Raw genomic sequence first — 13,361 nt, forward strand, 5'->3', positions numbered from 1 at the left:
CACAAACTTCACTCTAATCTTATGCTGTCCTCTAAGATGACCACATCAAATGGACATATGCATCAACTTCCCATTTGCATTGCTCGCACTTGGCTGAGCAGTACTTATTATACTGTATTCATTTCTTTGGTATGAGGTAGTTTGCAACTGATGTGTTTTCTCCTAATTAATTTTACCTGTAACTTTTTTTCCCCTCCTATTGCTCATTAGTTTGTTTTTTAGTTTGAAGATCATACCAATCTCTTTTTATGAAATAAAAACTGTAAATGTATATAGAAACAGAAACAGAAAAAAAATGGACTTTGAAAAGATGACTTTAAATAAATATTTATATTGTACTCCAAATGTTTATACACATTAAAATACATCCAACTGAAAAACATCTCTTGCTATTTTTTTGACTTTCTGATTCAGTTTAAGCATTAGTCAAATTCTCTGTTGTGATTTGTTGAAGAAACAGCTTATCAACAGCTGAGGGAAAACAACAAGGTAAGCTGATCAGGATAAACAGCTCTGTCCCCTTGACCCAGTGCCAATGGCGGCAGACAGGAGGACTGATATTACTCCTGGACATTGTCACTTACACCATGAAGGCCACTATCAGCAGCAGTGAGTGCAACTTTTACAAGCTGTAGCATCCAGAATCCACAAAGGACTGTTATAAGGAGCATGCCTCTGGCATAAACACCAGACTTTACCAGATCAGAGTATTTTGACCGTTACATTTGCATGCAAAATTTACTGTGAAGCCACCTCTTGTGTGCATAGATTTTTACATTTTGTAACACTGTCGTATTTTTTAACGAAACATGAATGTGTTCATTTTAATAGGCTCAATTTAATTGACTTACAAAGCTCAAAATATGTCCTATCTATTCTCCCTTAAATACATCTTTTTAATATGGCTTTGTGTTTAACCGTGTTAGGGATTTGTTTGTTTGCTGATAAATTACAATTTTAAGGGAGAAGAATTTCACTGTCTTTTGCCATTGTGAATCCTTACAAAACCGGTTGTCTCTCATTGCATTTAGCTTATATACAGGCATCAGCTACAGTGCATTTTTATCCTTTTGCCTTTTAAAAAAACATAAAAAAAATGTTGATGTGTTGTTGGTCTTTCCCCAATATCCATATTCTTGTAATACTCCCATTGAGTTGTAACAAATTCATTTTTGGGTTGTTTTGCTGGCCCTTCTTAAGTCTGAATAGCTCATTTCAGCATATTTTGAGGAGAAAAAAAACTTTACTGTATGATAAGATTAAAATCCTTGTTTTGAGTTTTATTTTTGTCCACTAGGAGGCGCACAAGTATTTGGAATAAAGAAAGACGGCACTACAAACACAGACTTGCTTAATATTCAGGAACTTCTTTTTAATCAGCAATAAAGGCTTTAATAATATACATTGTCAAGTTTTGGTGCGTTTTTCCTCCGAAAATATCCCAAAAGGTCTGCTTGAAAATGAGTTTCAAGTGTGGAGCCGTAAAGTGGCTGCCGGGCGATGCGAGTGTGGCGCCCCCGTGTGGCCTTAAGGAGAACCACCGTGTTGTAGCTATATCAGCCAACAAACGAGCTGCTGGGTAAACAACAGTGGATGCCTCGGAAGGCAGGAATGGGAACTTCATACTGGGCAAACAGTGAACCTTTTCCGTCCTGTTAAACGGGAACAGGCTCTCTAGTTCTTCAACCTTCCGACGGTTGACGGGATGGAAAAGCGACTCAACATGGCGGAAAATAATCGCGTATTTTAGAAGTAAAGTGGAGCTAGCTTTAGCTTAGCTACGGAGGGCCCGCTGCCTTCGGTTTGGTCTCGCGGCTCAGCTCGGGACTGTGTCAGTTTCACAATCCGAGCTACAACCTACCTCCGGTCGCGAGCTCATCGTAGGCCTGCCCGGTTGTAGCTCGGGTGATCATCCAGATAACTGTTCATTTTACACACCCGGCTCTTATTTTTCCTCAGGATTTCAGCTCTTATGTCTCAAAAAGGACAGTGACATATTTTAAAATAAGGACTTAGACCCAGGTACGTGTTGTCTTTGTTGTCTTCTCTTTAGCTACATTGCTAGCTGTCTACTTTGATTTTTTTTTCTTCCTTCCATTTATCGCACAGTTTTCTAACACGTATTTGTTTTAATAAAATGTATTTTAAGTCTGCTTTGGCTTCTGCCACTTTAGCAGCCTTTGTGGGACACAGCCAGGCGGGCAGCAGATGGGCTTTTTGTTTCAACTGCAAACCATTGCAGAAACTAGCCTCAGTTTGTAACTCGGTGCTGTCAACCCAATTTATTTAACCGAACCATGTTTCTGCTGGCCTGATCTGTAGCTGCTACACCAGAGAGCAGCATATAGAAGCAGATCCCAGCAGACTAATGAGTAATTATTGGTAATAACACTCGTTTTTTTTTTTCAATAACAAGCAATCCCCACTTTTTGATTTGATGGAAACAGACAAGTCTTGGTTATATGGTGAACTGATTATTAGAAATCTGAGCTCTCACTCTGCTTGGATCCTCTTTCCTCTTAGGGGCCCTGTCATTGCGCAGCTTTTTGTGTTGCATCTAAAGACCCCCTCAGTTACACTAAAGAAATAAACCAAGTAGAATGTGTGTTTTTTTTTTTTGTTCCACATGATATAGCATTTCTGGTAATTAGTCCTCCTCAACACCAATCCAGCATCCCTGTTTGAGGAGTCACATCTTCAGGTCAAGTGACACCCAGCATGCTGATGAGGAAATAAGCTACAAAAGAGGAAATCAGTGAATTATCCAATCCCAATGACAACAAATATGACATGCACACTGCAAAATGCATCCAAAAATGCTTAAAAATTAACTTCTTAAAGAAAAATAAATAAATAACACCTTGCAGCAAACGTGACTGATTAAAAATCCTGAAATCTATCATTGTGACTGGAAAAGGTTTGTGATTATTTATACTGCAGTTCATGCCTAACATTATGCAACATAAGGACTTTGAAATTCTTCTTTTGCCAAATGAAATTGCCTCAATCTGACCCACAGAGTGCAGTTGGCCTTGGTTTTTATTTCCTTATGTGTTACATCACTTGGACTTGCAGGTGTACCTACATGGTCATTGGTACAAGATGCACCTAAATCAGTTTTCCACATAGCAGCAGGGTCGTCTTAGTATTGTTACATGGTGTGAAGCAGTGTGGTCTGTTTGTTGCTGTCACCGCAGGCTTAAAGCACCACCACAAGTTTAGAGGCACCGCGTCCTAAACAACGCTGTGCAGCTCTTTGCTGAAAACCACAGCACATCCACTAAGCACATGGAGCACCCTTAGCAGATAACGGATGTAGAGAGAGATGTATGAATTGGCCTTTTATGGTTTAACATGTTATTTTATCTGAAAGCTAAGAGGCCTTTGCTAAGATGCAGAATGAGTTAGAACAGCCTCTTTAATTTGATCAGTAGAAGTTTATACAGACCCTGTTAGTTGTAGACATTAAAAGGCAAATCAGCTGCATATGTAACCATAGATTAAGAGTGTTGATATTTTTAAATGTTCACCAACGTGACAAAAGTGCTCTATACAAATAGTCATATAACATCCAAGAAAGGCGCTGTTAAATAAAATGTATTATTATTATTATTATTATTATTATTATTATTATTATTATCCTATTGACTAGAAATTGAGTTATACTGGTTTTATAGGGCCGATATGGATTATGTTGACATCAGTCAAACCGATGACTTCTTGAGGCTGATATTGATTTTTATTTCTCATTTTACACAATAGAAGTTAAAAAAAAAAAAAAAAAAAGATTTTTTAACAAATCAAAAAAAAGCATTGATATATATATATTAAATGATAGGAGTGGCTATGCCTGTGGTTTCACTTCATCTCTTAGCACGGCAGCTAACAACACTAATAAATTGGTGAACACATGCATGTTTCAGCTGATACTGATGCAAGACAACAAAAAACAAACAAAAAAGGCCCAAAATATCTACAGGCTGATGCATCGGTCTACCTGTACCCAGGTCAGGTAGAGGTCTTGCACCGTTATTAGACTTCTTTGTAAAAGAAAAACAAAACATCAATTTCTTATCAAGTGATGGCAGATGTGCCTTTTTATTTTCTTTTTGCCACTTAGAAAGAAAAAAGATAAAGCGCTGGATCATCCTGGCTGCCAGAGTTGGCACCACTTTTTTTTTTCTGTCAGAGATGCAGCCAGATGTATGCTTTCTGGAACATGCACATGGAAGTAGAGCTTTCTCTGTCATACAAAATCTGAAAACCAGTACTTTAACTTAGATAGAATAGTGAATGATTGAATGTGCACGAGCCAAAAGCGTGCACAGGTTTTCTATCTGGCACATTAAACAGCAGTTATACCACCTGCTAAAGTGTAATCTGATGCCAACATATTATGGAGCACCCAAATGAATAATCAGACACCCCCTCCTTGGCACACAGGATGTATATTTGACTAACAGGAGTGATTACTTTTATTCATTCATTAGCCAGTGAAACAAAGGTTTGCTTCGGGACATCTGTTTAGTCAGTGCAGTCCTTCATGTAATTTCCAGGGAAAGATTTCGAGGATGACCGTTTCCCCGTGATTCCCAGGTTGCCTAAAATCGACAGCGAAGCAGACGGATTAGCACTGGCTCATCCATGCGTGTGTTGTTTATTTGTTCTCTTTAATCAGCAGCATTTAGTCTTACTGCTTTAATTTAGACACTCAAGCAGAATGACTTTATAAGGGAACATATTGTTTTCATATTTGACAGTGAAGAATACGATGGTCACAGGTTGGCTGTAGGGTCTGATTGGTTCATAAACCATCTCATTACAAATTAAACTGATGTCCGTTTTTCCTTTAACATTATTTTGTTTCTTCAATCATATATACATTTAAGTACATATTCGTTATTTCCAAGTAAAGCTACTCAAGCTACTTATTGTGGAAGTTGGCAGCTTATTAATAGAAACCTGAGAGGAAGGAATATAAAGGTTGAAGAAAAGGATAGTTGGCCATATTTTAATGAGTTTCGGTCAGATTTTGAGAGCATGGTCCCATTTTTTGAATTAAGTCAGGCACGTTTGAGTTCTCTGGGGTAAATAGCAACGCGTTGCTTAAAAAAATACTTCTTTGATAAGTTTTGAATTTCATTTTGAAAAAAAAAACGGTAATGGGACGGTGAGGATTCTCCTGGTCTCATTTTTTCAAGTCCACCCTAAAGATCTAAACCCCTTCCTGCCTCCATTTGCTGGTGGGTTTAATGGAAATGCTGATATTATTGACAAGATGACTTGAAGTGTTCCCACATAGCTAAAACCAACACCTGCTTTATTGGCTGACATTAGATCCTATGGAGAAGGGGATATAGAGCTGACGTAAAACTAAAGAACTTTTAATGGAGATGTAAGACGCAGCTTTACTTAGGATTTCTTGACGTTTTCGTGATTGATTTATTTGTACCTCTGTGTCTTTGTTCTAGGTTGTGTGAAATGTTGCGGTCAGAAGCGTAAGCATACACGTGAGTGTGCCTGGAGGAAGAGCTGCCACCATGAAGAGTGAGGTCCCATCTGAGGCCTCTAGCAGACAGGAGCATCTGAAGGAGCCACTGGTGAACCAGGAGTCCATGGAAGCAGCTAAGAACTTCCCCAACAACATGGATGTTGCCAGTGATTTTGCCAGAAAGGCTGCCAGTGATTTTGAAGCCCTTTGTGAATCCAGGCACCGGCCCCTGAGGGACACGGGGACCCACAGGGACTCGGAGAGGACCCTGCCGGGGCGGAGGAAAAGAAAGGGGACACAGGCTGGTCCATCAGACTGCTCGTTGAAAGAGGACCACATCAGTGAGAACTCCCTGGCACCTCAGCGGGCCAGAGTGGAACTTTTACAGCATCCCAGTGAGGATGAACACAACAACGAGTCCTCTTTTAGTGACTGTGCCTCCTCTCCGTCATCCAGCCTCCGATTTGGAGACTCGGAAACCCTGAGTTCCGATGACGAGGCGGGGGAACCCGGCGCGACAGGGGGCCAACACAAGGCTCCTGCCCTACCGACCGGAGGAGGTGCTGCAGTTAGTCTACGCCCTAATCTAGGCCGAACTCGGAGCAATCGCTCCCATAAATGGGTCCGACCTGAGCCCGAGCCGGTGCTGCTGAAGCGGCCGTGCCTAAGCGGACGGCGGCCGCCGCACCGGAAGCACTTTGGGAAAACGGGTCCTGGGGGAGGTCCACGGACTCAGAAGCAAAAGGAGAGGCTGCTGCTGCAGAGGAAGAAACGGGAAGTGATTGCACGTAGGAAATACGCTCTGCTCCATAGCACTAGCAGTTCCAGTGAAGAGCTCAGTAGTGACTCTTCTTCTGCTTCTTCGACGGAAGCCGAGGATGAGCTGTATGTGGATGTCAGCAGCAGCAGCAGCCAGCCTAACAGTGCTGCTGTAGCTACAGGTAAGAACAAACCTCACTGATCTCATAGCTTTATTTAGACTCATAAGGTTGAATTAAAAATGTTCTGTATTTATGCCTTGCACAGAAGCTGTTTCTAAAATATAATTCATTGCAATAATAGTGCCTTTATAAGTGTGAAAAGGTGCTCAGATTCCCGCATCAACAATCAAACTCCAAAATTCAGAATATTGGTAAAAAAAATATATATATGTTTACAGCGATTTGCAGGGTTTTTTTATGCATCCTTTATTATACTTTTTCTTGCAGCTGTTGCAGAAATGTGATTGTAAACAAATTGATTATGGTTTGAGGACTTGAGAGATTTCATTGAGCTGACATGGTGTAAGTGTTTAGCTGTTTAGTTTTGTTTTTTTTTTAACCTGTGGCCAAGGTCGCAGTGGCTCGTAATGATCAGTAAAAACTCTTACCTCATATAGTTCAAATAGTGGCACAGAGATGTCCATCGCAGATTTATCTTACAAATGTTTATTAGCACCAGTTCTTTATCCTAGTATGTTAAAAAACGACAGCAAAAACATTTAAAGTATATATTTTATTTTGATCCGACTTGTTGATCTGCTGTGCGGTGATAAAAACTGCTGTTTGAATAACATTTATGCAGACCGTGAAGTTCAAACGGCAATGCTTGGATGTTTTTCTAAGCAGGAGAGGATAGCAGGCCCCACCTTTACTCTGGTACACTGTATCTCCTGTGTAGCCATTTAGCCTCAGTAATATTTCTGCAGCCTTGGCCCAAGGGGAGAATGGAGAGGGAGGCAGGTGGGAGAATAGTGGAGATGCTCCCGAAGCAGCAGCAGCCTTTGCGTAGAAACAGTGGGTCTCTGAGGGGAACCGTGGCATTTGTTTACAGCAAGGGCAGGAGAGAAGGGAAAGTGATGAAACCTTCCCTCTGAATGTCCAGAGCTGATGTGGGTGTGACAGGTAATCAGGTTGCCGTTCAGTCTGACCTGTGAGGTATTTTCATTGAAGCCATTCCCCTCGTTTAAATCTTTAAATGGTGCATTTTCTGCCGCCTTAAATCGGCTTTTTCTCACCAAGTTGTGAGCGGCGTGGCTTATGGGAACAGCGTGGTGCTTTTTCAAGTTCTTTACCTTTTATTTGTATTTGGAAGCTGCTCTCAATGTTTGCTCAGCCTTAAAATGACGGTTGTTTTGGTTGCACTTTCTCTGCCAGTCGGAGAGTTTGTGTTGTTTGTGTTGGTGCGTGCCGTGCCAGGCTTAGGGTGCTTAGCAGCAGTTCTCATGAGAGAGTTTGGATAAAAGTCACAGAGGGGGAAACATGGAGTTCAGGAGCAAGTCAGGGAGACGTGCAGTGAAGCAAGTGGCTGTTACTTTGTTTTCATTCTAGAATAGATATATTTCTGTGTCTAAGGTGGAGCGAAAGCAGGACTCCAGGTCCTGGCATGGATAAAGTGTTTCCTTATTGTCATCAGATAGCAATTGCACGTCGTTGTTTGCTCTATCAGAACGTGGGATGACAGTGATATAGTGGGAGGCAGCAATGTGCTTCAGATTTACTCAAAAAGCTCTGTCTTGTTACAGGAGTTTGAGTCACACGCAGCGTATGAGTCAGCAGCTCTCACTTACACTGAGATACGACAATAATTAGAAGCAGGCCTGCAACTGTGAGAACTCAGATCTGTAACTTGTGTGACCTCGCTGTCACGCTCTCTGCTCAAGAGAAAATATGTTATATCTTTTATGTTCTCCAAAGACACCAAAACCATAAAAGAAATTAGTTTCCTAGGTTATTTCAAAACCTGTTTTTAGAAATACTTTTTTCAGAAATATATATTATATAATTTGATGTACCAATAGTTTTTTTTAACATGTTGTAAGTAGTTTTTTTTATATTAAACCATCTTGTTGTTTTTAGCGTTAGTTTTAGTGAACCAAAGACCCCTGGTGATTTGCCCATGCCTCAAGTTTGTAGTGGTCCAAAATAAATGTTGATGCTTTCTTGAACTGATCCTGAACTGGAGTTTTATTAAACCAAAACCATCAGCTGCAAGCTAAACTTCATTGGAAGGATAACTTTTTTTCTAATTGGCTCTAAGCACAAATCCACTACTTCCTGAACTTAAACTTCGGCTGTGTCAGAACGTCCGACCCTAACGCCTAAATCCCTCAATCACTACATATATATATATATATAGATCAGGGACTATATAGTGGAATTTATAGTGAACTCGGTTAACTTACCATTCAGACAGATGATCACTACTTTTCGCACCATGTTTGTTACGTAACTCCGTCCGCACCTCCCCGCAAGGTGCCATCTTTGTTATTTCTGCTGTGACAACAAATCCCATGATGCTTTGCGAGGAGCTTTTCTCTCCTGCGATTAGGGTTGTCACGATACTAAACTTTTCAACTCGACACCGATACTAAGGAAAATATTCGATACTCGATACCATTTTTGATACCACAAGGATAAAAACAAAGACTCCAAAATTCAACAGAAATTTTCATTAGTAATAAAAATACAATAGATAAATACAATAAACAATAAGAACAACATTTTGAGGTTGTTTGCTGTGCACAGTATTAAGCAAGCTTGATAAAGAAAAAACTTACAAAATTAAAATGAAGTTTTCCTTACTTGGCTATGCTTTGCACACATAACAATGACACTAGCCAAACCGGTTAAGAAACAAAAATAATTCTCAGCAGCTGCACCTGTTAAAAAAAAAAAGTGTGAAACTGAAAAGTGCACAAAATTATTCAATCACACATTGTTCAGAAAGTGCATTTTCCTCTATTCTGCACTTTAGATAAATGACTGTTTAGGTGCCACTGGTGGCACTGTATCGATACTTTTGAAAATGAGTATTGTATCCGGATACAACATTTCAGTATCGATACTTTTTTGAGTATCGATACTTCTGACAATCCTACCTGCGATATATCTGCTTGTCTAGTGGCAATGAATGATCACTACTTTTCAAGGGGCATTGTGGGAAATTTCGAGTCCACTGTCACTAGCCAATCAGTACAGGAAGCACGATCCGTACCATCAGCTCATTTGCGCATTCGCAACAAGATATAGATCCCGTTTTTCATCAATAATGTAATCATGGTACTAAAATGACTTATTTCTATCCTTAACTAACTAAAGAATGCTAATACACATATTTTAAAAATGTTTTATGCCTTATCAAGGAGAGACTGGAGGAACTCCAAAATAGTGGGCACCGAGCAGGAAACTGGGTTCTCATTGTGGGCAGAGCACCACTGAGAAAAAAGGCGCCATCTGTTAGCATACTGCAGCCGAGTGGAGGAAGCCCTAGCACTCAATACGGTGTGTCTCACGGTGTCTGAACACCCAGTCAGCCTCCCAGGGGCCATGCCCACAGCTAGAGACGTTGAGGGTTGGGGTGCCATATCTGTCCCCCCAACTGAGACAGCAGATCCCTCCTTGCTGGGAGACGCCATGGAGTACCGTGACACAGACTCCAAAGCAGCGGGAACCACGGCCGCGCTGGCCAGAACGGAGCTACCAGCAACACTCTGTGGCCCTGCTCGAGAACCCTCCGTAGAGTCGGCCAAATCAGTGAGAGGGGTGGAAAGGCATACAGGAGAACCTGCGGCCATGGATGAGCCAGTGCATCCTGGCCCAGTGCGCCCGCCATCCCGGTTAGGGAATACCATAGGGGGCAATGGGTCGACTCCTCTGTGGCGAACAGATCTACCTCTGCCTGCCCAAAGAGGTTCCAGATTATGCGCACTACGTCGCGGTGAAGAGACCACTCTCCCGGAGCAGGTGCCTGGCGGGATAGAGAGTCCGCAACCTGGTTCTGCCGTCCTGGCAGATACGCTGCGCGCAGGGTACACAGACGGAGAAACGCCCATTCCAGGAGATCCCTCGACACCTTCAAGAGACGTGCTGACCTGGTGCCACCTTGGTGGTTTATATGATAAACAACAGAGATGTTGTCTGTCCGAATCAGCACGTGCCTTCCCTCTAGGTGGGGCAGAAGGCACCTGAGGGCCATGTGCACAGCCCGCAGCTCCAGCACATTTATGTGTTCGGTGCGCTCCCTTGGGTCCCGGAGACCCCGAACAGCTATGTGTTGCCACACGGCACCCCAGCCCATGAGGCTGGCATCCGTGGTGACCACCTCCCTTCGACACACTACTAGCCCCATTGGAACACCACTGGACAAAAGGGTCCCGTCTCGCCAAGGAGCTAGGGCATGGAGGCAGCTCCTGGTCACCATTAGCCTGCGATGCCTGGGCAGCCTGGCGTCTAGGCGAAAGCTGTTGAGCCATCGCTGCAAAGGACGCAGAAGAAGCAGCCCTAAGGGCATGACACGAGTGACTGATGTCAGTTTGCCCAGCATTCGCAGGAAGATGATGTAGGGAAACTCCCTGCCCAGTCTGAATCGACGGACAAGCTGGAGTATGTCGTCCACCCTGTGAACAGATGGACGGGCCATCATGGTAGCAGAGTCCAGATGCATCCCAAGAAAGGTGGTTGTCTGAGATGGAACAAGACAACTCTTTGCCAAGTTGACTTTGAGGCCTAACAGTGACACATGAAGTAGAAGCTGGGATGTATCCCGAGAGGCAGCTACCTGAGAGGGAGCACAAAGAAGCCAATCGTCCAGGTATGGCAGAATCCTGACTCCGGAGGCCTGTAGAGGAGAGAGGGCTGCTTTCACGCATCGAGTAAACACCCTCGGGGAAAGGGAGAGCCCGAATGGGGGCACCCGGAATTGCCAATGGCGCCCCCGATAGGCGAACCTGAGAAAACGGCGATGTTCTGCCGCAATAGGCACGTGAAAGTAGGCGTCTGTCAGATCTACTGATGTAAACCAATCTCCCGCCACAATGGTCTGAAGGACCTCTGTTATGGTGAGCATGTGGAAGGGAAGGACCTTCAGGTACCGATTCAGTCCCCTTAGATCTAAAATGGGGCGAAAACCGCCGGTCTTCTTGGCCACAAGGAAGTATGTGGAGTAGTAGCCTCTGGGTTGCCGCAGAGGATCTACAGACTCGATTGCCCCCTTGCCCAGGAGGGCGGAAAGCTCCTGGTCTAGTGCCTGAGATTTCACCGGGTTTGTGATGACAGTCATCTTGACCCGGTGTGAGAGGGGGGGCCGCCGTCGGAACTGGAGCCTGTAGCCATTGGTTAAGGTGGCAACCACCCATGGATCTACGGCATGAGCAGCCCAGAAATTCAGCTGCTGATGGGAAAAATGTCCGACGGCTGGCCCGGTGGCATCATCTTCTATCCCCACGGCCCCTGGGGGCTCTGGGGGGAGGGCGTCCAGGATTTGAGGCCCGGGTCTGTCTAACAGGGCGGCAGACTGGCTCACGAAAGGCCCTCCTCGGTCTCTGCCGCACATCATGGGGATAGGAACCAACAGGTCTGCCACCAGTCTGAGGTCGTGGCTGAACGCTGGGGGTAGTGGCAGGGCGGCCCGAACGCTGGGGAAAGGCAGGTATGCTCCTGCGAAGGCCAGAAAGCTGCTGGCTAGTCTGACGTGCTTGAGCAGTCCGTTCCAGCGCCTCCAAGGCAGCTGATCCAAACAGCTCCCCTGGTACAACCGGGACACCCCTGAGGGTCCTACGGCATGCTTCAGTCAGAGGAGACTGTGCCAACCAGACCTGTCTACGAGCTTGGACAAGGAAAGACATGACCCGTCCAAGCTCTCTGGTCATCAGCGCGAAGGCCTGCAGCGCTGCGTCACTATAACCAACCGCCGCACTTGCACCACCAGTGTCCTGAACAGATGCAGACAGGGCAAACATGAGGTGCGCCAGAGAATTGCCAAGGCGGCCAGCACGCGCTCCTGCATTGTACGCCTTACAGAGGAGGTCATCTGTAACCCGACATTGAGTCCGCGGGCACCGGACATCAGGACGCAGGGCTTCATCTGTTGACACAATCAGTGAAGCAACAGCTGGTTCAATTGCTGGCATACGGTCCAGGCCGGCCTTCCCCGACTCATGCATGGCAGCTAATACATGACCATCCGATGAGAGACGCGACAGCGCTCTCGGTTCCCGCCAACAGGCGTGTAACTCCTTCAAGTACTCCTCTGATGGAGGTACAGAAAAAGGAGTAGGAGCCCTTCCACGTCTGAAAAAAGCACTGCCGGAGCTGGATGCCTCTCCTTGTGGGAGTTCCAGCTGCAGCTGCTTCAGGGCCATAGACATGACCTCCCGCATGGAACCGTCACCGGCCTCTCCAACCGCACTCTGAGATGAAAATGAACCAGCCTCAGAGGCTTGAGAGGACCTTGCCTCCTCCTCATCTCTAAAATGAGAAGCGGAAGCAGCCAGAGAGATAACGTCATCCTCTACAACCAGCTCGGGCATTGGTGGGGAAGAGAGCCCAACCGCTGGGAGCGAGGGATCAGATTGCCGTGTCTGCAACAAGGACTTCATCTCTGCCAGCTCTGCTTACAACTGCTCCACCCTTGTGGACAGGCCCTGGTCAGGTTTGGCCCGCTTCCTCCGGGGGAGGGGCACAGATGCTGTGGTACCACCACGGCGCTTAGAACGCTTGGGGGGAACCACCTGCCCAGAGGGCGGAAGGTCCGAGCCCTCCTGGGGGCACAACTGGGCCAACCGGGCCACCCTCACTGCATGGGGCATAAAGCTGCAGTTCATACAGGGGTTCTCAGACAGCGCCTCCAAAAGGTGCTCATGTCCAAGGCAGGTAGGGCACAGGTCGTGGCCATCCTCTGCCTGCAGGGCAGCCCCACAATCCATGCAGCTGTGAGAGCCATCCATGTCGAAGGCCGACAAGGCTTAAAGAACAGAAAGTTATCGAAAATCGGGAGAGGGGGCGCAAACGCAGCCGTCACCAATTACAGCAGAGAAACGAAAGAGGCTGCGAGCACAAGGCAGCCGATACTGGGAGAGGGGGCGAGAACCGCTACCGTCACCAGGTATAAA

General features: G+C 45.1%; 1 protein-coding gene across 2 annotated transcripts in view; it reads left to right on the top strand.

Annotated features, from left to right (window-relative positions):
• The first annotated feature begins 1,559 nt into the window (after positions 1 to 1,559).
• Positions 1,560 to 13,361, top strand: part of rnf111 (ring finger protein 111) — a 33,713-nt gene continuing 21,911 nt past the window's right edge. For both annotated transcript variants that reach the window (XM_038303477.1, XM_038303478.1), the window contains exons 1-2: positions 1,560 to 2,022; positions 5,472 to 6,432. In XM_038303477.1, the coding sequence (XP_038159405.1) occupies positions 5,541 to 6,432 (892 nt within the window). In that variant the 5' untranslated portion in view covers positions 1,560 to 2,022; positions 5,472 to 5,540. The remainder of the gene's footprint in view (positions 2,023 to 5,471; positions 6,433 to 13,361) is intronic.

Source organism: Cyprinodon tularosa, unplaced genomic scaffold, assembly GCF_016077235.1.
Source record: "Cyprinodon tularosa strain WSP-4 unplaced genomic scaffold, ASM1607723v1 ctg510, whole genome shotgun sequence".
Lineage (NCBI taxonomy): Eukaryota > Metazoa > Chordata > Actinopteri > Cyprinodontiformes > Cyprinodontidae > Cyprinodon > Cyprinodon tularosa.